Here is a 24,736-nt window from a genome sequence, read left to right on the forward strand (position 1 = left end):
TCTTCCTGCCTCTGCCTCCCGAGTGCTGGGATTAAAGGCGTGAGACACCATCGCCTGGCCTAGGCTGGCCTCTTAACTCACAAAGATCACCTTCCTCTGCCTACCAAGTGTTGTCATTAAAAACATGCACCATCACTATCCAGTTGGGAAACATCTCATTAGCTCAAATTTAAACATTTTTTTAACCAGTCTATCTAGTAATGGCTGCTCCCATTTACAGAGTGCTGGGATTAAATTTATGCCAATGATTCTGGCTAAACATTTCAGTATTAGTTATGCACTTGCATGTATTCAAGGTACACCATGTGCCTGGAGAGTCTAGATGATCCCAGGAAACTCGAGTTAAGTAACCATGTGGACACTGACCTCAGTAATCTCTTAAATCCTGGGTATATGCTTTCAAATGCTATATCTGAAGTAAAAATAGGCTGAGACTGAGAAGAAAAAACTTTTATTGTACAAGGGTCGAAATGGATGGCAAAGTATAGATGTAGCCGGCAATCACTGCCCTGATTAGCATCGTATGCCCATTCCGATGGCCATGAATGTCCCAAAGGTGCCGCCACTCTGCATCATGGTTTTCCCAATGCCGCCCATCAGTTCCCGACCCCGCATTCCGATCCTGAAGAAGCAAACAAGAAGGGGTCATGTAGGAATAAAAATACAGGAAAGATCTGAATTAACTTCCTCTATAATCAGTGTTGAAGTAGGTCAAGCATTAAAAGCGACAATCCCTTTACCTTATTTGTCTTCCCCCCCCCCCCCCCCCCCCCCCCCGAGACAGGGTTTCTCTGTAGCTTTGGAGCCTGTCCTGGAGCTAGCTCTTGTAGACCAGGCTGGTCTCGAACTCACAGAGATCTGCCTGCCTCTGACTCTTGAGTACTGGGATTAAAGGCATGTGACACCACAGCCTGGCATGTTTTATTTTTTGAGACAGGGCTCTGTAATTTTGAAGTCTGTCCTGGCACATCTGTACACCAGGCTGGCCTTGAACTCACAGATTCTTCTGCCTCTGCCTCCAGACTGTTTGGATTGAATGTGTGAGCCTGGTTTGTCATTCTTAAAATGTTACTCTTCACCCCCCATGGAGGAAAAGTAGTAATAGCTGTGTAAATTGTAAAGCAGTCATCATTACATTTATAAACTTTGTAACTAAACTATTTAGCAAGACATTTAGCTAGTACCGAATAAATAGTAACATATATATGTACATTATCCCAATGTGGAGATGACCTTTAGAACAACAGTATTATTTCAGAGGTAGAGCACTAGATTACAGAAGTTTATCCGGCTTTATCTCTACAACTTATTCTGAGGATAGTAAAGCGGCTCAACACGCAGTTGGAAGTTAAAATGCCATGCAACAATAACTATTGACGAAAGTATGGAAAGCATACTAATATGATTGGTTTTTCAAAAGTACAGCTAAAGTACTGTCCTCGACTACAGCTGAGGAAACTCTGCCTCTAACTTGCTTAAAGTAACTGAACTACAAAGGAGTCAGAAATCCATTCTGACTCTAGAGCTCAGATCCCCAAGCACCGTGCTTCCAACCACAACCAAGTGTGCTCTCGCGTCCGAGGGATCCAGGAAGTCCCACCCGCGACGCTCACCTGAGACAGGAGAAGGTGCCGAACAGCGCCCCGGCCGCCATGCCCACGGCGCAACCCATGACAAAGCCCATCTTCACACGGTCGAAGCAGCTGGGCTGGGACTGCCCGTAGGGACCCACGGCCACCGGCATCTGGGTGAGAGGGCTAGGATAGTGAGGGCCCGGCCGCCAGTCGCGGCGTCACCCAGCGGCTCACGGAAGGGCTCCGCAGGACCCAGGCCCGAAGCCAGCCCGTAGCACGACCCCACCCCCGTCCTCGCGGTCACGGATCCCGTACGCGCGACGCCGGGTCGCTCCGGCCCCACCTCACCTCGTTCGCCGCCGCGTTCGCTCGACTCTACGTCTCACACCGAAAGCTAGGCGGAGGGCGCTCGCCGCCCGTCCGATCGCTTCCGGAGCGCGGGGCAGTTACTTCCGGGAGCATGGGCTGAAGACTTGAAGCGCTGTGGATGGTGGGCTCTACTGCTGCCAGCATGCTGCGAGCCACTTGGAGGCGGGCGGCACGGGCTGCTGCCGCTGCGGCCCGGCCGAGGTTCACGGCGCCCACCCGGGGATTGCGCCTGCGCGGTACGCTCCCCTTCCGTTTAGGGCCCTTCTCCCTGGTTGTCCGAACCGGTTGCGTTGTTGCTGCTACGCACTGCATTGGTGCGGAGCTTGCCTGCCGGGGATCCATGTCCCAGACTCTAAACCTTCCCGTTGCTTACACACACATTTTCTCGGTACGGCCCTTACATCCTGCCACGTCTGAACCGGGGTCTCATCTTTCAGATCTCTCCCGGCCAACTGTTAAAGATGTTAGTCGAGGCTCCTCCTGCCTTGACCCTATTAAAGGAACCTGCGCTTTTCATTTATAAGCGTTTTTGCTATTTAGAGCGTATCCCACTCCGCTGGATCGTTTGAAGATTGCTCCCTATTGCCGCCGGCGTCTCTTCAGGAATCCTGAGTCTATAACTTTCCTCGATGTCTTTTACCGCGCGTTGTTTTCTTTTCCTTTGACAGTCGACCTCAACCTTCCTTAATTCACCTTAATTCACTGTCTTTTGTCGTGTGTACCTTGTGTCCACGGTTGCATCGTTTCTCATTTTGCCCCTCCACTCTGTTGTCCGTTGTAGATAACGCTCTCCTTTCGGCTGTACCCTCAGAGGCAGTGCTGCGACCTCTCTATATGGATGTGCAGGCTACAACGCCTCTGGTAAGGACTAAGGGCTAGATTTCTGTAGGATTGAGAACCATTAAATGTGCTAGAAAAGGGAACCAGGATCAGGAGTTTCGGTTTTAGATCACTAGAAAAGGCTTTTTTGGTTTTTGTTTTGTTTTGTTTTTTAGCTATTGACCTTGGTGTTGTAGTAAACAGTGAATGTTCAGGCCTTGGAGCTAGAGTTGTGGCACCCGGAGTTTAAGAGAGCTCAAGGCCAGCCTGGACCACCTAGAGAGCTCAAGGCCAGCCTGGACCACATAGAGAGCTCAAACCTATGTAAAAGTAAAAAGGAAGGGAGGAAGCAGGAAAGAAAAAAAGAATGCAGACAAACACACACACACGTGGGCTCTGGAATTAGCAGGACTACCCTGTAATAACTGTGAATCTGGTCAAGTGTTAAGTGAACTGAAAACATACTAGTCTAACACATGGTGAGCATGAAATAAAAGAAGTCACTCACCTGGATATGTCACTCAGCACTTGCCTGGAATGCAGGAAGCCCTCGGTTCAGTCCCCAGCACCACATAAAACTGAATTACTGTAATCCCAGCACTGGGGAGGCAAAGGCAGGAAGATTAGAATCTTAGGTCATATTTGGCTACCTCATCTGTCCGAGACTAGTCAGGAATCCACGAGATCCCAATTTATTTCTTTTATCTTACAAGTAAGTGCCTATGTTTGTGTGTCGCATGTATGCAGTGCCTGTGGAGGCCAGAAGAGGGCGTTGGATCACCTAGAACTATACTTATATAGGCCCTTGTGAGCTGCTATGTGAATGCTAGAAATTGAACCCGGGTCCTCTGGAAGAGCAGCCATTGCTGCTGAAAGAACTTTGGAAGAGCAGCCATAGCTGAGTGGTTTCTCAGCTTTCTCTCTTGAATCTGAGACTCTTGTTTAAAAAAAAAAAAAAAGCCTAGTAATTTGGTGCTAAGTTGATATCCTGCTAGCTATGGCCCAGTCTCTTTTTTGGTTTGGTTTGGTTGGGTTTTTTGTTTTGTTTTATTTTTGTTTTTGTTGTTTTGGGTTTTTTGGTTTGGGTTTGGGTTTTTTATTTTTGTGGGGGGGTGAGGCGTTGATTTGGGGAGATAGAGTTTCTCTGTAACCGCTCTGGCTGTCCTGGAACTCACTTTATAGACCAGGCTGGTCTTGAACTCACAGTTCTGCCTCTGTCTTCTGAGTGCCAGAATTAAAGGCATGTGCCACTACACCCAGCCCAATTCCATTATGAATACAAATTTTCATCCATGTGTGCGGAAGGATATTTGCCTGATTCCATCAAATGCCAACTCTGGCTTTATTTATGTATTTATTATTTCCTGACATAGGATTTCTCTGTGTAGCCTTGTCTGTCCTAAAGCTTGATCTATGGACCAGGCTGGACTCAGAGATCTGCCTGCCTCTGCCTCATAAATGCAGGGATGAAAGGCATGTGCCATCACTGCTGTGATTTATTTATTTTTTTTTAAGACAAAGTCTCTTCAATGTCAGCCTGGTCTACAAAGCACATTCCAAGACAGCTAGGACTGTTATACAGAGAAACCCTGTCTCAAACAAACAGACAAGACAGTGTCTCACTGTGCAGCGGTCCTGACTTCCCTTGAACTCCCTTTGTAGATCAGGCTGACTTCAAACTCACAGAGATCCTGTTGCCTCTGCCTCTTGAGTTCTGGATTAAAAGTTTATGCTACCACACTGGCAAGTACACAGCCTTTTGTAACTCATTTCATGGCAGGAATGGCGTCATCTGTAGCAACAGTTGTAAGAACAGGACTGGGTGGGATGGGAATATAAATGGTGGAGCACTTGCTCAGCATGCGCCCAGCCTTTGGGATTAAAGGCCTGCACATCATACCCAGCAGCAGGATTACAAATTTAAAGCCAGATTGAACTACATAAGACCCTGTCTTTCAATCAATAAATAGAAGAAAAATTAAAGACAGCATTTGTAAACTGCTTGAGGGGTTGGTAGAGCAGTGGGATTTCAGGTGGTTTTGAAGTGGGGGTATTTCAGGTTAATACTTGATTCGTATGTGGGAGGGTGGAAGAAGCCAGGCAGCATCTGAAGGACTGGAAACATACCGAGCGAGGTGAGCAGTGATCAGTGGATGGAGCAGGTTCTGAGTTCACTATGGGCTCAAGAAGACTGACCGGTTCTCTTGTATTCAGGATCCCAGGGTACTCGATGCCATGCTCCCATACCTTGTGAACTACTACGGGAACCCACATTCTCGGACTCATGCGTATGGCTGGGAGAGCGAGGCAGCCATGGAACATGCTCGCCAGGTTAGCACAACAGACTGAGGCGTTTGGGAGTCAGGTTCGGTGGCCTGTGGGAGGCATTCTTTCTTAGGAAATGGTTTTATTTCTGAGAGATTCAGAGAATAGCTTTGGAGTTTGATTGCAGGTATTTAATTACTTCTCATTCACTAGGTAAAGTACCTCAGGCGAATCATCTCATTTCTCTAAGCCTTGAGATCCTCACCATCAAGTGGAAGGTGAAATGGTTCATACTTGTAAGGTTATAGGGTGAATTACATGAGACAGTGGTGGTAAAGGTTAACAGTCATCCGGAGCTCAAAAAGTACTTGATTCAGTAAATACATTTTAAAAATGCATTTCATAGCCGGGCGGTGGTGGCGCATGCCTTTAATCGCAGCATTTGGAAAGCGGAGATAGGCGGATCTCTGTGAGTTTGAGGCTAGCTGTGGCCTACAGAGTGAATTCCAGGACTGACCCCATAGCTACTGGAAAACCCTGTCTCAAAAAAGGAAACAAAACAAAAAACAAAAAGAGTACATTTCTTGGGACAGTGTGATGCCAGCATAGGTACTTTAACCTGGTGACTTAAGTTTTATCCCCCAAAACCCACATACTGTGGCATGAATGTCCCAAACCAAATTTACTATTAAAAATATTTATTTTTTTCATTTATGCATACGGATGTTTTGATTGTGTGTGTTTGTACTATGTATGAACCTGGTACCTGCAAAGGCCATTGGAGGCTGTCAGATCCCTGGGAACTGTAAGTTAACGATGGTTGTGAATCACCATATGGATGCTGGGAACGGAAACTGGGTCCTCTGGAAGAGCGGCAAGTAACTTGATGCCTGTGCCATTTTTTCCAGTTCTTCACTTGACATTTTGTTAGAATTTTTTTGTTGGTTTTGTTTTTGGGTTTTTTCCTTTTTTTTTTTTTTGGTTTTTCGAGACAGGGTTTCTCTGCAGCTTTTTTAGAGCCTGTCCTGGAACTAGCTCTTGTAGACCAGGCTGGCCTCGAACTCACAGAGATCCGCCTGCCTCTGCCTCCCGAGTGCTGGGATTAAAGGCGTGAGCCACCACCGCCCGGCTTGTTTTTGGTTTTTTTTGTAATAAGATCTGTGTAACAGCTCTGGCTGTCCTGGAACTCACTCTGTGGTCCAGGCTGGCCTCAAACTCATGGCCGCTATCTTACCTCAGTTTTCTAAGTGCTGGGATTTCAGGTGTGCACCATCATACCTGGTATATGTAGCACTGGGAATGAGCCCAGGGCTTCATAATATCAGGCAAGCACTCTACCGCCTGAGTTACATTTGCCATTCTCACTAGCCTGTCCTAGAATGGAGAAAGCTAGCATACTGGAGCTGTAACAGTCAGTTCCTTGTTTTGCCTGCGTCTGACCTGGTCGGCAGGTGGAACGCAGTAGAACGCGTGCTGCAGAACCCAGTTCTAGCTGTGTCTGCAGCCCCACTCCTGCCCCGCAACTCACGCTGTGTATCTTTGGCTCTTGGTTTACAGCAAGTAGCATCTCTGATCGGAGCAGATCCTCGAGAGATCATTTTTACTAGTGGAGCGACTGAGTCCAACAACATAGCGATTAAGGTAAGAGAAGGGGGTGAGAGCGTTGTATAGTGGAGTACTTCCAGCATGTGAGGCACATTTGGGAAGATGAGGGACAGGAGGAAACAGAAGGGAGACAGAAACTATCTATGAGCTTTCTTGAGTTTAGAGATTAGTGCTTCTCTATCATTTGGACTCATAGATGTATTTTTTTCCAACTACCCACTCATTCTTATTTCTTCTGCCTTTAAAAACAATTGTAGCCAGGCAATGGTAGCGCACACTTTTAATCCTAGTACTTGGCAGAGGCAGGCAGATCTATCTCTGTGAGTTTGATTCCATCTTCCTCTACAGAGCTAGTTCCAGGACAACTATGGCTGTTACACAAAGAAACCTTGTCACAAAAAAACCAAAAAAAGAAAAAAGAACTGTTTTGGAGTCATCAGACAACTTTGTAGAGCCTGAAATCTCCTTCCACCTTTTCTCAGGTTCTGAGTATCAAATTTAAGTCACTAGGCAAGTACCTTTGCCTCCTGAGGAGTCGTGCGAGCTGTTCTTCAGCCCTTTGCGTCTGTCTTGTCTTTTATCCTATTGGTCTGAGCTCAGTGTGGCAGTGGATAGAAAAGGAGGTAGCTCTTAGACCAGTAACTATTTGTTTTTTTAGATTGTTCGTCCTTTTAAAAAAAAAAAAAGTGGAATGCAGTAAGCGTCTTAGTTTCTGTTGCCATGGTAAAACACCGTGACTGAGGGCGGCTTGGAGGGAAGGTCCTTGATGAGGGGAAGTCAGGGAAAGAGCTCAGGGCAGGAACTGAAGTAGACGCCATGGAGGGGCGCTGCTTACAGCTTCTTCCCCCCAGCTCACTCAGCCTGCTTCTGGCCCAGGGGTAGCTCCACCCACAGTGTGTTAGGCCCTCCGCATTAATCATTAATAAAGCAAAGTGCCTCACAAATTAGCTACAGGCAGTCTGACGGAGGCATTTTTTTTTTTCAGTTAGGTTGCTGTTCTCAGGTGACTTTAGCTTGTTTTGGGTTGACAAAAGCTCGCAGGGATTAGTTCGCTCTCACTCACCTGATCAAGGCCACCAGCTTTCCCTTTTCTTTCTGATTAGATCTGTTTACAAAATTCCTCTGCATTTTGAGTACTTGTTGCTTTGGTATCTTCTGTGCCTTTCATTTGGCCTTGGTCTTTTGGTTTCAGTCTTTCTGGATTTGGGGCATGCAGATGCTTTGTGCAAGTGTCTCACTCTTTTTTTTGTTTGTTTTTTTGTTTTTCGAGACAGGGTTTCTCTGTGGCTTTGGAGCCTGTCCTGGAGCTAGCTCTGTAGACCAGGCTGGTCTCAAACTCACAGAGATCCTCCTGCCTCTGCCTCCCGAGTGCTGGGATTAAAGGCGTGCGCCACCACCGCCCAGCTAAGTGTCTCACTCTTAATAGTCGTAGTGATCTTTCATACAACGTAATGTAATCACGTTTTACTTAGATCTAGCAAATTTATTTGTCTATTTTTTTTTCTTATTTATTTAGTTTTTGGTGTTGGACAGCTAGACTCTCAAGCTTGCTAAAGTCAGCTGTATCACTTGTATTACTGCTACGTTTACTATTCGGATATCCTGCCTCTCTTTTTTAATTTTTTTTTTTTTTGACACTGTGTAGTTCTGGCTTACCCAGAACTTGCTTTGTAGACTAGGCTGGCCATGAACTCTGAGAGATCTGCCTGCTTCTGCATCCTGAGTGCTGGGATTAAAGGCATGTGCCACTGTACCAGGCTTTTCTGATATGAAAAAAGTGTTTTATTTTAACTTTGTGTGTCTGTGTGTGGGTATGTTCATGGGAATGCAGTGTCCTCAGAGGCCAGAGGCATTAGATCCTTCTGGAACAATTATAGATGATTGTGAGCCTCCCAGTATGTGTGTTGGGAGCCAAACTGAGTCTTCTACAGGAGTGGTATTCTCTCTTAACCACGAGCTATCTCTTCAGCCCTCATTTTCATCATTTTAAATTTTTTAGTTTTTGAAAAATAATTTGTGCACCTGATAATATTAATGTCTCTTTTTTAAGGATTTATTATTTTCTTAAAACTTTCTGTGGGGGGAGGTTTGGAGAGATGGCTCAATGGTTAAGAGCACTGACTGCTCTTTCAGAGGACTCATGTTCAATTCCCAGCACCCATATGACAGATCACAACTGTCTATAACTCTAGTTCCAGGGGAGCTAACACCCAATTAGAGCTTGGTGGTAGTGCTGCATGCCTTTAATCCCAACACTTGGAAGGCAGAGGCAGGTGGTTTAAGTCCAACCTTGTCTACAGAGTGAGTTCCAGGACTGCCAAGAGTACACAGAGAAGCCCTGTCTCAAATACAAAAAAACAAATTAAAAAGAAAAATTTTTATGTCTGAACATTTTCCTTCCATGTATGTCTGTGCACCCTGTGCATGCTTGCTGTCTAAGGTTTGTCAGAAGAGTGTTGGATCCCCTGGGACTGGAATTACAGATGGTTGTGAGCAGTCGTGTGATTCTAGGAATTGAACCAGGTCCTCTGCAAGAGCAAGTGCTCTTAGCTACCAGCCAACTTTCTAGCCCCTTATTTATCTTTCTAAAATATATTTTTATTTTATGTGTGTGGGTGTTTTTGCTTGCATGTATGTCTGTGTACCACAAGTGTGGCATGCCTCTGGAGGGCAGAGGAGGGTATTAGACCCCTTGGGACAAGAATTATAAATAGTTGTGAGCTACCATGCAGATGTTTGGAACTGCACCTAGGTTCTCTGGAAGGGCAGCCAGTTGAGACATGGTTTCTCTGGGTATCCTCTGTAGTATCCTAGAACTCGCTCTATAAACCAGGCTGGATTCGAACTCAGAAATCTATCTGCCTCTACCTCCTGAGTGGTGAGATTAAAGACTTCTGGCCCCAATTTTTATTTTTTGTGTATATAAGTGTTTTGTCTGCATGCATGACATGTGTGCCTGATACCTGTGGAAGCCAAAGAAAATGTTGGATCCCCTGGAACTGGAGTTAAAGATGGTTGTAAACTTCCAGGAAGGTGTTGAGAACTGAACAAGGGTCCTTTGCAAGAACACCAATTTCTCCATCCCTAAGATTTAAATTTTTTAAATTGATTTTTAAATCAGCATACCAAGTAATGGGTTTTTTTTTTTTTCAAGTAATGGGTTTTATTACGGCATTTTCTTTTTCTTTTTTAATATTTATTTTATTTTTTATGAATACAATATTCTGTGTGTGTGTGTGCCTGACCCCATTGCAGATGGTTGTGAGCCACCATGTGGTTGTTGGGAATTGAACTCAGGACCTTTGGAAGAGCAGGCAATGATCTTAACCTCTGAGCCATCTCTCTAGCCCCTTATTATGGCATTTTCATACACATATCCCACTTTACTGTAGTCTGTTTCTTCGTCTCCCGCGTTACCCTTCCTCCGTTACCCTGCTCCATCCTTGCTGGTCCCTTTGGCCATCCTCACAAGCTCTCCTTTCTCTTTCATGTCATCTGTATTTGCTACCTTTTCTTGCTCCCTTCCTCCCCTCGCCACCTAGATTGTCTCTCCAGCCGGGAGACGCTCAGTGGTTAGTGTACTTGTTGTGCAAGCTCAGAGCACAGGTAAATCGGGATAATAGTGTGTGTGCCTCACTGGGAGGTGAAGACAGGAGGCGCTCCAGGGGCTTGCAGGTCAGAACAAGCAGCAAAGAGGCCGTGCCTCCAGTAGAGTGGAAGGTGAGGACTGACACTAGAGGCCGTCCCAGGACTTCCAGACACACGTTCTTGTCCTCATGCCATGAGCATACACACGTCGTGAATCCAGACAGACACATATATACAAAGATCGCTTTTCCCTTTTCATGGCACCTTTTCTACCTTTGTGACTTAGAAACACACACACGTCTATATTCACACACACGCACGTGTAAATTCATATTCCACTTAAGAGAGAACATGTTATTTGTGTTTTTTAATTAATTGATTAATTTGAGTGTGTGCGTGCATGTGCCACAGTGCACATGTTGAGGTCAGAGAATAACTTGTGGTAGATGGTTCCATCATGGGCTCCAGGGATGAACTCAGGCTGCCTTATGGTGACTGCTCTTCCCTGCTGAACTGACTTACTGGCCCAGAATTTGTTTCTGTATTTGACTTATGTTTCTTAACATAATGATTTCTGATTTCATTCATTTTTCTGATAATGTCATTATTTTATTTTTCATTATGTCTGAATTAAATGCCATTGTGTATGTACCACATTTTCTTTATCTGTTCATCTGTTGATGGATATTTAGGCTGGTTCCATTTCTTAACTATTATAAATAAGTCAGCAAAACTGGGTTTGATGATACACAGCATTAATCCTAGCACTCAGGAGGCAGAGACAGGTGGATCTTTGTGAGTTCAAAGCCAGCCTGGTCTACAGAGCGAGTTCCAGGACAGGCTCCAAAGCTACACAGAGAAACTCTGTCTCGAAAAACAAAAACAAACAAAAATTCCTGAATGGTATTAGGGATTGAACCCTCAAACATACACTATTCAATAAGAACATCTCTCAAATAAAAACAGAAGAGACATCCAAACTTATCAGTGTTCATGTTGTAAAACAGATACATAAGAAACATGGAAAAGACTCCTCAACTATGGAATCAAATGGCACTGAAATAGCTTCAACACCAGAAGTGAAGATTTAAAGAACAATTTACTAGTGAAAGTCATCACCCTACATGGTCAGGCCATGGGGCAGCCTCGGGTGTCACCCTCATGAACACCAGCCGGATTGAGACAGGGTTTCTCATTGCATAGGCGCTCACTAGCTGAGCTGTTCCACCTGGCTGGTGGTCACTGGGGATCTCCTGTCTCTGCTTCCCCAGAAATGGGATGACAAGAAAGAACACTGGGCTCTAGGATAGAACCCAGCTCATTTATTTAAACTTCAAAAAAAAAAAAACCTTATTTATTTTTTAGTTTATGTGTATTTTGCCTACATGCTTATGTGTAGCACATACATGCCTCGTGCCCTCTGAGCCCCAGGAGGGTGTCGGGTGCCCTGTCAAGGACAGTAGTGAGTCACCAGTGGATGCTGAGTCCAGAATCCAGGTTCTCCGTAAGAGCCATCGCTCCATCCTCACAGGTCCTTATATCTTTAGCATGATCGAGGCCTTTTAGCAGACTCTCACAGAAAGACTTTTTTTTTTTTTTTTTTTTTTTTTTTTTTTGGTTTTTCGAGACAGGGTTTCCCTGTAGTTTCTAGAGCCTGTCCTGGAACTAGCTCTTGTAGACCAGGCTGGCCTTGAACTCAGAGATCCGCCTGCCTCTGCCTCCCAACAGAAAGACTTTTATAAATAGGATTCAGGGTAGGCAGTGGTAGTGCTTGCCTTTAATACCAGCACGCGGGAGTCAGAGACAGGTGGATCTCTGTGAGTTTGAGGCCAGTGTGGTCTATGGAGCGAGTTTTCTTTCTTTCTTTTTTTTTAAATTATTATTTTCCTCAAAGAAAACAAATTATCTTTTTTAATTTTACATACCTATTCCAGTTCCCACTCCCACCCCTCCTCTCATTCCATTTACCTACTCCCTGCCTGAACCCCCCCCTCCCAATCCACTCCTCAGAGAGGGTAAGGTATGTGCTTTGGGGAAGGTCCAAGGCCTATATCTAGGCACGGAGCTAGTTTTCTAGGACAGGCTCCAAAGCTACAGAGAAACCTGTCTCAGAAAACCCGTAACAACAACAAAACAAACAAACAAAAACCAAAACAAAAAATAAGATTCATATCATTGCTACCTCTGTATATTGTCCTTTTTGTAATTATCATTTTTTTAGGGAGTGGCAAGGTTCTACAGGTCACGGAAAAAGCACGTGGTCACCACCCAGACTGAACACAAATGTGTGCTGGATTCCTGCCGCTCACTGGAAGCTGAGGGCTTTCGGGTCACATACCTGCCAGTGCAGAAGAGTGGGATCATTGACTTAAAGGTAGGAGTCCTACGCTAGGCATGAGGGACAGAACTGGAGTAACCCTGTAAGTCTGTCTCCAGCCTTGGGTGGAGCCTCAAAGTTGAGCTAATGGTGAGAATGGAGCATGGAACAGACCTGCAGAGAAGGAGATTATGTTCTCTTGAGTGTGTACTGCTCTTCTCTGGAAAACTTGCCTCTCAGCTCTTTTGGTGATCCTGTTGTCTGAGAGCTACTGGACATGAGTGTAGGATGTCAGGGAGTCACACCACAGATGAGCTCTGGACATGAGTGTAGGATGTCAGGGAGTCACACCACAGATGAGCTCTGGACATGAGTGTAGGATGTCAGGGAGTCACACCACAGATGAGCTCTGGACATGAGTGTAGGATGTCAGGGAGTCACACCACAGATGAGCTCTGGACATGAGTGTAGGATGTCAGGGAGTCACACCACAGATGAGCTCTGGCCTCATCCTTCCCTGCACTGGTTATTTGTGTTGACCTATAAAGGAAGCATGGTGATTGGTGATGTGGCTCAGTGGTAGAATTTTTTTTTTTAACTTTTTTTAAAGCAGGGTTTCTCTGTGTGGCCCTGGCTGTTCTGGAACTAGTACTGTAGGCCAGGGTGACCTCGAAATCACAAAGATCTGCCTGCCTCTGCCTCCAGAGTGCTGGGTTTAAAGACACATGCCACCACCATCCGGCTAGAATTCTTGCACAATATGCACAGGCTGTAGGCTTGATCCCCACAACTGCAAAAACAAACACATTAGTGTAGATTAGATACAGGGGAATTTGCCCTTAAACTCAGCACTCTGGAGGCTCAGAGAAGAGGATCACCAGAGTTTGAGGTGACTAGACTCCAGAGTGAGCCCCGTCTACAAATAACAGGCTTGAATATGTGCTTCTGTCCTGTTTCCATGTCGTGTGCACGCCGTGGTCACACTGCTCTTACTGTAGCAGCTCGGTAGCAGCTTGAAAACGGGGTTTGTTTATTTGGTCTAGTTAAGATCTCATGTAAGCTTTAAGCTTTTTCTTTATTCTTTTTTTCTTTGAGACAGTGTCTTGAGAATCTCAGGCTGGCTTCAGGTGACCATGTAGCCATGGATGATTTTGAACTCCTGATCGTCTTGCCTCAACCTGTTAAGAGTTGGCATTATAATCATGGGCTACAATACCTACTCAACTAACCTTTCTTTTTTAAGATTTATTTTATGAGTGTGTAGGTGTTACAGATGGTTGTGAGCCATCGTGTGGATGCTGAGCCTTGGACTCGTGTCCTCTACAGCCGCATCAATTGCTATTGACCACTGGGCCATCTCTTCAGTCTAGTTTTCTTTTTTTTTTTTTTTAAGATTTATTTATTTATTTATTTATGTATACAGTATTCTGCCTGCATATATGCTTGCAGGCTAGAAGAGGGCACCAGATCTTATTACAGATGGTTGTGAGCCACCATGTGGTTGCTGGGAATTGAACTCAGGACCTTTGCAAGAGCAGGCAGTGCTCTTAACCACTGAGCCATCTCTCCAGCCCCATGTCTATAGTTTTCTATTTTATTAATTTGTTTATTTTTAGATTTTATATGTTTATTATGTATACAGTATTCTGCCTATATGCCGGAAGAGGGTATCAGATCTCATTATAGATGATTGTGAGCTACCATGTGATTTCTGGGAATTGAACTCAAATCCTCTGAAAGAGCATGAGATAGGGTTTCACTGCTGCCAAGGCTGGCATTGATCTCCTGTTCTTCCTGTCCCTACCTCCTAAGCTCTAGGATTATAGACATGTGTTACCATGCCCAGCCATTTTCTAACTTCTATTTTTTGTTGTTGTTTTTGTTTTTTGAGACATGGGTTTCTCTGTAGTTTTGGAGCCTGTCCTGAAACTCTCTCTGTAGACCAGGCTGGCCTCAAACTCACAGAGATCCGCCTGCCTCTGCCTTCTGAGTGCTGGGATTAAAGGTGTGCACCGCCACCACCCAGATAACTTCTACTTTTTGTGTATGGGTGTTTTGCCTGCATGCATATCTGTGTACCATCTGTGTGCCTGATGCCTGTGGAGGCTGGAAGAAAGTATTCAATCCCCTGGAACTGGAGTTACAGAGAGCTGTGATCCTCCATGGTGTGCTCGGAACTGGATGAGTCCTCTAGAGCAAAAGTGTTCTTCACTGCCGAGCCATGTCTCCAGTCCCTTGTGCTGTCATTTGTTGTTGTTCTTGGTTTTGTTTTGTTTTTTTTAAACTGATATTACTAGGGATTAAACTCAGTGCCTCCCACATGCTAGGCAAGCACTGAGCTACATCCCAAACCCCCTATTATTTAATATTTAAGTGTTCAGATAGGGTTATAGTGAAAGGCCCCTTTTCTAGACTTAAGGTTGTCTGCTTTCTTATTCATGTAGTTCTCTTGGCATCATATACACTCCTTACTCCTACCTTCTTAGGAACTAGAGGCTGCCATTCAGCCAGATACCAGCCTGGTATCAGTTATGACTGTGAACAATGAGATTGGAGTAAAGCAACCGATTGCAGAAATAGGTGAGTATAATGAATGGGTTGCCCTTACCATCCCTGGGGTCCACGTAAGGGCAGGGACAGACAGTTAGAAGATGACAGCCAAGCGGACCAGGGAAGAGCTTCTGTGCCGTGCTGACTGCATGCTAGATAACATGGCTACTAGTTGAGTCTTTAGGATGTAGTCGAGTGCCCTTCATGTTTGTGTTTTGTTTTGTTTTTTCAGGACAGGGTTTCTCTGTAGCTTTGGAGCCTGTCCTAGAACTTGCTTTGTAGACCAGGCTGGCCTCGAACTCACAGAGATCCACCTGCCTCCCAAATGCTGGGATTAAAGGTGTACACCACCACTATCCAGCCTGTTTTTCAATTTTATTTCATATTTTTGCCCCAAATAACAAAACAATAAGAAAAGACCATCTGTCCTTTTTCCCTTTAGAATGTTCTTTATCCCCATTTAGAGTTTACCTTGTAATCTCTATGCAAATTAGCAAAAATATCCACTAATCTTTCCTTCTTTTAAGTAAGAAAGGATTTAAAGGTGATATTGTATCCCCATAGTAAATGAGATGGTATGAAGGATCTTGGGCATCAACATAGCATGTGTGTTTGTGGTTTGTTATTTTGCCCTTGATCTATAGAGTCATAGAAGAGAGACTGGGAGTTGGCAGGTATCAGGCGAGGCACAGAGAGGGGAAAGGGGAGGTGGAAAGGCAGAGAGGGCTTACATATGCCTTAACAGTAGTCATTCATGGGACCTTGCAGGGCTGTTGCCAGCTTTACTTTCACTGTGCTATGGGTCTTTCTCTCTCATTCCTCAGGGAAGATTTGCAGTTCCAAAAAGGTGTATTTCCATACTGATGCAGCCCAGGCTGTTGGAAAGATCCCACTCGATGTCAACGATATGAAAATTGATCTCATGAGCATCAGCGGTCACAAACTCTATGGTCCTAAAGGTACCAGCCCCTGCCTCTTCCTTGAACTTCTCAGCAACCCCTTTGACCGACGCTCATCACAATCATTAGAGACTGTGATTGCTTTCCAAACAGGCTGTATATTCAGAATGGCCTGGAATGTGCAAGTATCATTCAGCAATAGCCCAAACACTTGCCTCTCCGTAGATGCTGTGTGCACAGTTGATCCCTCCACACTGTCCTTAAAAGGAATATAGATGATAATTTGCCTGAGGAAAACAGGATTCTGTTCATTCAATTTTCCCTAGACATCTGTAAGTAAAATAAGTAAAAACAACAGAACAGTTTCCATTAAATAGGCTGATATTCCTAGCTGCCCTACCATGCTGGCTACTAAGGGTTCCTACAGGATTCTAACTCATGGTCTTCTGAGCTGTTTTTGCAGACACCAACTTCTACTCCACTCCAAAATGCGGCTCGAGTGGGATCTCTTCTGTATCTACTCAGCCTCATCAGGGTCTTGTGATTTGGTCCCAGCTGCCTCTGAGTTTGCCTTCTTCCTTGCTCAGTGTCCTGAGTGCGGGGCTAGAGACGCATCTGCCATGCCATCCTTTGCGCAGCTGTTCTGTTGATTCTTAAGAACAGCCGTACTCTCCTCCCTCCACTCCTTTTTCTCTTTCTTTCTTTTTCTTTGGGATTAAAGGCATGTACTACCACCACCTGGCCCCTCTACTTCATTTTACCCAAATTATGTATGTTCTGATCTTGCTTTCTCACTTAACAAAACATCTTAAAATGAAATAAAATGTCAGATATGGAAATATAGTCCTCTAATTCCAATGTCCTGGATACAAGTAGATCTCTGTGTGTTCAAGGGCAGTCTGGTCTCCATAGTGAATTCCAGGCTAACCAGGTCTTTAGAATTAGACCCGTCTTTTTTTTTTTTCTTTTTTTCCCTCTTTTTTTTTTCAGTTTCTCAAGGCAGGGTTTCTCTGTGTAGCCCTGGCCATCCTGGAACTCTGATTCTGTAGACCAGGCTGGCCTCGAACTCACAGAGATCAGTCTTCCTCTGTCTCCCGAGTGCTGGGATTAAAGGCATACGCCACCACTGCCCGGTGAGAAAGTTTATTCTTGATTACCTATTCAGTTCTAGGTCACCTTAGAGTTCTTGAGACTCTGAAAATCAAACTGAAAGAAAAGGGAAAGTGTAGTGCAGAGTTGATAAGATCTTCCTCTCTTTCCTTCTCTTTCATCAGGATTTTGTACCTTTACCTAAGGCTGGCTCTGCCTTTCCAGTGCTGGTAATGTGGGCACATGCCACCAATCCTGATCTCACCAGATTCCTAACAATGTATTTTAGAGTTTTTACATGTCAGCATAAAAGAATGTCAGTCTTTCCTATAGCTGCTTGGTGTGTCATTGTATTGACATAGGATAAATTACATTATCCCAACAATTATTACTTAAGTTATTTGTTTTTTTTTTTAAGATTTATTTATTAGCTGGGCAGTGGTGGCACACGCCTTTAATCCCAGCACTCGGGAGGCAGAGGCAGGCGGATCTTTGTGAGTTCGAGCCTAGCCTGGTCTACAAGAGCTAGTTCCAGGACAGGCTCCCAAAGCTACAGAGAAACCCTGTCTTGAAAAACCAAAAAAAGATTTATTTATTTTATTTTTGTGTGTATGAGTGTTTTGCTTGAATGCATCTTAGTGTATTGTGTGGGTGCAATGGCATTGAATCCCCTGGAACTGGAGTTATAGCTGTGTGCGCTGCCATGGGGGGGGGGGTGTTGGGAACTGAACCTGGATCCTCTGCAAGAGCAACAAACCTTTGAGCCATCTCTCTAGCCGCTAGTGGGTGGTCATTGTCTCACCTGCTTCTCCTCATTCTTCTTCTTGAACTTTATTTTTTACATTTGGGTTTTGTGCATGTGTGATTATTTTTATTTTTAATTATATGTGTAGTCTGGTTTTTGCTCTTAAGAATAATCCTGGGGCCGGGCGGTGGTGGCGCACGCCTTTAATCCCAGCACTTGGGAGGCAGAGGCAGGCAGATCTCTGCGAGTTCGAGGCCAGCCTGGTCTACAAGAGCTAGTTCCAGGACAGGCTCTAAAACTACAGTGAAACCCTGTCTCGAAAAACCAAAAAAAAAAAAAAAAAAAAAAAAAAAGAATAATCCTGGGGCTGGAGAGATGGCTCAGCGGTTAAGAGCACTGGTTGCTCTTCCAGAACATCTGGGTTCAATTCTCAGCACCCACATGACAGCTCCTAACTGTCTGTAACTTCAGTTCCAGGGGATCTAACACTTTCTTTTTCTTTTGGTTTTTCGAGACAGGTTTCCCTGTAGTTTCTAGAGCCTGTCCTGGAACTAGCTCTTGTAGACCAGGCTGGCCTTGAACTCAGAAATCTGCCTGCCTCTGCCTCCCGAGTGCTGGGATTAAAGGCGTGCGCCACCACCGCCCGGCTAACACTTTCACAGACATACATGCAGGGAAAACATGAAGAGTCGTGAAATAAAAACAAATAAATTATTTAAAGGGGAAAAAAAGAATAATCCTGGGGCTGGAGAGATAGCTTAATGGTTAAGAGCACTGGCTGCTCGTCCAAAGGACCCTGGTTCAAGTCCCAGCACCCACATGGCAGTTCACACCTGTCTATATCTCTAGTTCCAGGGCTTCTGACCCCCTCACCCAGACATACCTGCAGGCAAAACACCAATTAACTTACATTTTTAAAAATTAATTAGAATAAAAAGAATCCTCTGTTGTGTGATAGGGAGTTGCTTAAAATAATCTTGGTTATTATTCCTGTGGTAACATAATTTATGTTAAATATTTTTGCTAAATAGTAGCTTTTTCCATTTTTTTTTCTTACTTTTTTTGTTTGTTTCTTTGATTTTTGAGACAAGGTTTCTTTGTGTAGCCCTGGCTGTCCTAGAACTTGCTCTGTAGACCAGGCTGGTCTCTGCCTCCTGAGTACTCGGATAAAAGGCGTGCACCACCACTGCCCAGCTCTTTTAATTTGTTTATTTAGGTAAAGTGAGCTGTAAAATTTGAAATAATATTTTAATTTCTTTAGAAAGTAATATTTTGTTTAATATGTGTCTCTCTTTTTTTCTAACAACTTCTTATTCAAGGGGTTGGTGCTATCTATATCCGGCGTAGGCCCCGGGTGCGTGTGGAGGCCCTACAGAGTGGCGGCGGGCAGGAGCGGGGTATGCGGTCTGGGACAGTGCCCACACCCTTGGTGGTGGGGCTGGGAGCTGCCTGTGAGTTGGCACAACAGGAGATGGAGGTAGGTACTGGAGAGAGCAGTAGTTCCCCCTCAGAATATCCCCTGGGCAGGAGCTCCCATTTAGAAACATCTCAGCGTTGCTGAGGCCAATCTCTGCTGGAAGAGGCGGTCTAAGGAAAGCCTGTCTTTGAGCCAGGTGTGGCATCTTTTCCTTGTAATCCTAGCTGCTTAGGAGCCTGAGGCAGGAGAATTTTCAGTTCAAGATTAGCCTGGACTCCGTAGCAAGACTCTGGATGAGAAGTGAAAGCAAAGGGCTGGGTCAGCAGTAGAGTGCTTCCCTGGGGTGCAAGGCTCAGTCCCCGTAAGGAAATCTGTGTGCATGGACACACGGTTAAATAAAACACCTGCCTTGGCAAGGTCCCGCAGCCCCTTGTTCTCAAGGAGGTGATTGAAAACCCACACATGCCCCTCTTGTACTTACCAGTCCATCTACAGGGTTTCTCTGTAGCTGTGGAGCTTGTAGACCAGGTTGGCCTCGAACTCAGAGATCCACCTGCCTCCTCCCGAGTGCTGGGATTAAAAGTGTGCACCACCACTGCCCGGCCAGCCCATCTTTCTCTGGGCTGTTGGAGCCTTGTGTTCAGCTCTCGCTCACCTTTTGAACACGCCTCCAATATATACCAAGCATTAGCAGGGCCTGTGTGGTGCACAGCCGTGCTGGGTAGAGAAGGGCTTCTGGAATTCCTTGTCGCTGAACTGGCTGGTGGGCACTGTACTTCCTTCTCTCCTGCCTGCTCTTTAGTACGACCACAAGAGAATCTCCAAGTTAGCAGAGCGGCTGGTACAGAAGATAATGAGCAGCCTTCCAGATGTGGTGATGAACGGGGACCCCAAACAGCACTACCCTGGTATGGATATGCCCTATCAATCTGTATTCTGTTTTCCTTCTTAAATTTTATTTATTATGTGTGCATGGGGGTTGCCTGCACAGTGCACTTGTGGAGGTCAGAGGGCAACTTTGTGGGGTCAGTTCTCTCATTCCACTCTTATATGGGTTAGAGAGATAGAACTCAGGTCATCAGGCTTGTGTAGCAAGGGTGTCACCTGCTGAGCCATCCTGGTGGCCCCTCCTCAGCCCCATTCTGGGTGTTTTTTTTGTTTTTTTTTTTTGGTTTTTCGAGACAGGGTTTCTTCTGTAGCTTTTGGAGCCTGTCCTGGAACTAGCTCTTGTAGCCCAGGTTGGCCTCGAAGTCACAGAGATCCGCCTGCCTCTGCCTCCCGAGTGCTGGGATTAAAGCTGTGCGCCACCGCCGCCCGGCTCTGGTTTTGTTTTTTAAAAATACTTTTTTTTTAGCTAAAAAAGTTTGTTTTGTTCGTTTGTTCTGTTCTGTTCTGTTTTTTGTCTGCACTCGCCTCTTTCACGCTAGGCACGTCTACCCCTGAGCTCTGTCTCCAGCTCTCAGGCTCCATGCTGGCAGAGGCTGAGACCCGAGCTATCATTGTGTTCTCTCTTCTCCAGGCTGTGTCAACCTCTCCTTTGCGTACGTGGAAGGGGAGAGTCTGCTGATGGCCCTCAAGGACGTCGCTTTGTCCTCAGGGAGGTGAGTTGAACCAGGTCGTTAGCTTGCCTGTTGAGTACCCTACATGTCACTGAGCTTCCTGACGGTGGTAAAGGTCACTTTTTAGCTACCAGCCATAGTCTGGCGTTCACCATTCTATCTGGTCTCTCTTGGAGGATTTTAAGACCTAGAATATGTATGTATCTTCTTTGTCTTGAGACAGGATCTCTCTATGTATCCCTGGCTGTCCTGAAACTCTCTGTGTAGACCAAGCTGTCCTCAGCCTCACATAGATACTCCTGCCTCTGCTTCCTGAGTGGTGGGATTAAAGGTGTGTGCCATTATGCCCGCCTAAAGATGTATGTGTCTTTACAGTGTTAAACAAACTGTTTGTAAGCCACCAGGGTTACACATTGTGTCTTCTGCTCTGGATGCAGAAGTTTCTCTGGCTCTTTTGTCAGATCAAGTGCATAGATCTGACGTGCTCTTTCACCTCTTGACAGTGTCCTTGCTCAAGAAAGTTATCTGCTATAGGTCCCAGAGGGGCTGGGTTTACATCCCAAGATGTACAGGGCATCATCAGGCCCCATGACATTCCTCTGTCCCTGTGGTGTGATTCCAGGGCCCTGGGAGGGGTGACCCTGGCTATGTCCTGTGGGCTAAAGGTTCATGTCTCCATCCTTAGTGCCTGCACTTCTGCATCGCTGGAACCCTCCTACGTCCTCAGAGCAATCGGCACTGACGAGGATTTAGCACACTCTTCTATCAGGTCCGTGCACCGCAGCTGCAGTGGGTGCCTGTGAGATAAGACATTGTCAGTGACAAAGGCCAGCCTTGAACTCTGTCCTCCATCTCCAGCTCCTGAGAGCTGAGATTACAAGTGTGTGCCCCCATGCCTGGTTTATGCATTTTGGAAAATCATACACGATAGGCAAGCATTCTTCCTCCTAAGCTATGCCCCTGACCCTTTCTTGAATATTGGTGAAGATGATGTCTGAGTCCCATGCTCAGATCCTCTGCCCACCAGGTCTGGAGTTAGTGTAGGAAACGTCTCAGTTGATTCTGATCCCCAGCTGTGCTCTAGGAAGCTTTTACCTAGAAGGTAGGTCTGTGCTCTTTTTTCCTCTTCTTTTGAGCCAGTAGCTTCCCCAGAGCCCAGCTGGTTTCCCACCCACTCTGCAGCTCGAGTATGACCTTGATTGTTCTGCCTCTGCCTCCCAAGCGCTGGAGTCACAGAAATCACCTCCACGCCTGTTTAATGAATCCCATGCCATTCATTAGCATACCAGAGCTGGCCCACTGTGAGCCCCGTCTCTCACCACTGGGGTACAAGGGATCTCCAAGACCCGATCACATGGATGGCCCTCTGCCAGTGTGACACAGATAGTGGCTGCAGAGCTGGCATGAGGGAGGGCATCTGCACGCAGGGCGTGAGAGGGACTCTCTAGTCCTGAGGAACAGAGCGGTAAAGATGAGTCAGAGCCCCTTCACTCTGGGTCCCAAGAGCACAGGTACTGGCTTTCCAGGTAATGGTGATTTTGGGCAGGGATTGTGTCTGGCTTAGCTATATTCCAAGTCTGGTTTTCAGGCTTATATGGACAAGGAAGGCTGTAACTGCTTACAAGGGCTGAAATGCGGGTTCCCAGTTCTGTGCTCGAACTGGTCAGAGGGTTACATATTCAATTAGCATCCTCCCCCCATCTTTTGCACAAAGAAAATCTACTCTGTCACTTGGACCACGGCCACTGTTAAGTATCACTCTTTTTTTTTTTTTTGGGTTTTCAAGACAGGGTTTCTCTGTAGCTTTGGAGCCTGTCCTGGAACTAGCTCTTATAGACCAGGATGGTCTTGAACTCACAGAGATCTACCTGCCTTTGCCTACCGAATGCAGGAATTGAACCCCAGACTTCTTGTGTGTTAGGCAAGCACTCTACCCACTGAACCAATGACATCCCTAGCTCTCTCTTTATCTGTTGTTTAGTAGGTCCTCAGTGAGTATTGGCCATAAAGAAAACCAAACCAACCCTGGGGTCAGGTAGAGAGCTCTTGTGTGTTCTCTTAGGTTCGGCATTGGCCGCTTCACTACTGAAGAGGAGGTGGACTACACTGTGGAGAAGTGCATTCATCATGTGAAACGCCTCCGGGATATGAGGTACGGGCTGCAGCAGACAGATGCTGCGGAGGAGCTGTACTGTCTCCTCTCTGTACGCCAGCTAGCTGCCGGAACCCAGGTTCAAGGAGGATGTAGATTTTACAAAAGAAGGAAGGAGAATTCCCTAGCTTCTTATTTTTCAGGGTTTTTTTTGTTTGTTTGTATTTTGAGACAGTGTTCCTTTGTATAGCCTTGGCTGTCCTGGAACTCTGTAGACCAGGCTGGCCTCAAACTCACAGGCATCAGACTCCCTCTGCCTCCTAAATGTTGGGATTAAGGATGTGCGACACCACCACCCGGATTGGAATGTTTTCAAATGCAGTCACAGTGCAGCCTTTAGTCCCAGAGGCAGGTGGATCTGTGTGAATTCAAGGTCAAGGTCAGCCTGGTCTAGTTCAGGATAGCCAGGACTGTTACACAGAAAAACCCTGTCTCAGAAAACAAAAAAACAAAATAAAATCCTAGGTTTTTATATATAGCACACAGATTGCTTGTCTAACATCAATAAAGGCCCTGGATTTGATCCCAATCATACAAATAACAAGGGAAGGGCTGGGGTTCAAAGCTAGGTGGCAGAGTGGTTGCCAAGAAAGCACAAAACCAAACCAGGAATCATGCATAGGTCTGTAATCACAGCCCTCAGGCTGCGGCAGGAAGATTATGAATGAAACCTTTTCTCAGAAAGAGAAACAAAGGATGGGCTTCAGTAAAACTGAAGAAAATTAACTGGGGAAACGGAAGCTGCAGAGTCCAATCGTTGGGTGTAGGGCTGTAACTCAGGAGAGGAGACCACTGAGTGTGGGTTTAATCTTCAGTGGCAAAAGCAAACAAAATTGCCGCTGTCACCGCTACCACCCTCAAACTCAATCTGGTTTTAAGAACATTATCCATTAGGGCACATCTGTCTTCCAAAATTTTGTAAATATTTTTTATTTTTTTCATAAAATGTAAATTTTACATAAAAATGGTATCCCTAATAAGCATACATATAAGCAACATTCTTAGCCACAGTCTTCTCGGTATCATTTCCTGTATAAGAGTGGTGCTCAGGCCTAATACCCAGACATTCTTTTGGGTTAAAGCCATGGGTGGTATCTTAAGTTAGGGAGAGGCTGGAAAAGGCTTGTTCGTCTCCTGTATTGGGGTTCACCAGGGCAAAGGCAGAGAAAACAAATTGTTGCTTAGGGCTTGAGTGCCTGTGTTGGCTGCTGCTTCTTGTCTGAGTCCTCACTCACTCAATGCCTCTTCTCTTTGGCAGTCCCCTCTGGGAGATGGTGCAGGATGGCATTGATCTCAAGAGCATCAAGTGGACCCAGCATTAGAAGAGTGGTTCCGTGACTTTGTGCTGACCTGGCTCTTCCTGCCTTACTGACCCGTGTACAACCAGGAACCTTGTTACATGCTGAGTGGTCCATGGTCAAACCAGAGTAGCGCTGTTGACTTTACCACAGAATGTTTTCAACTGAGAAATTCCAGGAAGTATCTTTCCTAGTCTCAACCTCTTCCTCCAAAGGAGTTCTTCTCTACTGTTGAGTGAGTGGAAGCCTGGAGATGCTGGCATGCTACTCCCCCTAGGCGTACCTGCTGTTGGGGAGGTAGCAGAACTGCAGAAGGCTCTGGATTCTGTGTCAGTGTGGATCGTCACTCTGCTCAGCTGGACTGGCACCAGTAGCAACTAGCATAAACAAACTTTATTTTAACCTTTTTTTGTGGCTTCAAAAGACATCTCTTTACATTGACTGCAGCCAAAACAAGTTTTATTAAAGGCTTGTTTGCTTTGTGTTCTCA

The 24,736-nt window shown here is 45.6% G+C and overlaps 2 protein-coding genes across 2 annotated transcripts; one reads left to right on the plus strand and one right to left on the minus strand.

The window, feature by feature from the left end:
• Positions 1 to 435: 435 nt before the first annotated feature.
• Romo1 (reactive oxygen species modulator 1) lies at positions 436 to 2,111 on the minus strand. Its single transcript, XM_038331596.1, has 3 exons — positions 1,923 to 2,111; positions 1,614 to 1,744; positions 436 to 622 (listed from the first exon to the last, which is right to left on the minus strand). Exons 2-3 carry the CDS (start codon positions 1,742 to 1,744, stop codon positions 514 to 516), a joined length of 240 nt encoding a protein of 79 aa, XP_038187524.1. The 5' UTR covers positions 1,923 to 2,111; the 3' UTR covers positions 436 to 513.
• Nfs1 (NFS1 cysteine desulfurase) lies at positions 2,005 to 24,736 on the plus strand. Its single transcript, XM_038331595.2, has 13 exons — positions 2,005 to 2,179; positions 2,725 to 2,804; positions 4,977 to 5,093; positions 6,585 to 6,668; positions 12,442 to 12,594; positions 15,024 to 15,117; positions 15,912 to 16,046; positions 19,140 to 19,297; positions 20,040 to 20,145; positions 20,757 to 20,838; positions 21,482 to 21,565; positions 22,859 to 22,948; positions 24,207 to 24,736. The coding sequence occupies exons 1-13, from the start codon at positions 2,062 to 2,064 to the stop codon at positions 24,268 to 24,270; spliced, it is 1,365 nt and encodes a 454-aa protein (XP_038187523.1). The 5' UTR covers positions 2,005 to 2,061; the 3' UTR covers positions 24,271 to 24,736.

This window comes from Arvicola amphibius, chromosome 5 (assembly GCF_903992535.2).
Source record: "Arvicola amphibius chromosome 5, mArvAmp1.2, whole genome shotgun sequence".
Taxonomy (NCBI): Eukaryota; Metazoa; Chordata; class Mammalia; order Rodentia; family Cricetidae; genus Arvicola; species Arvicola amphibius.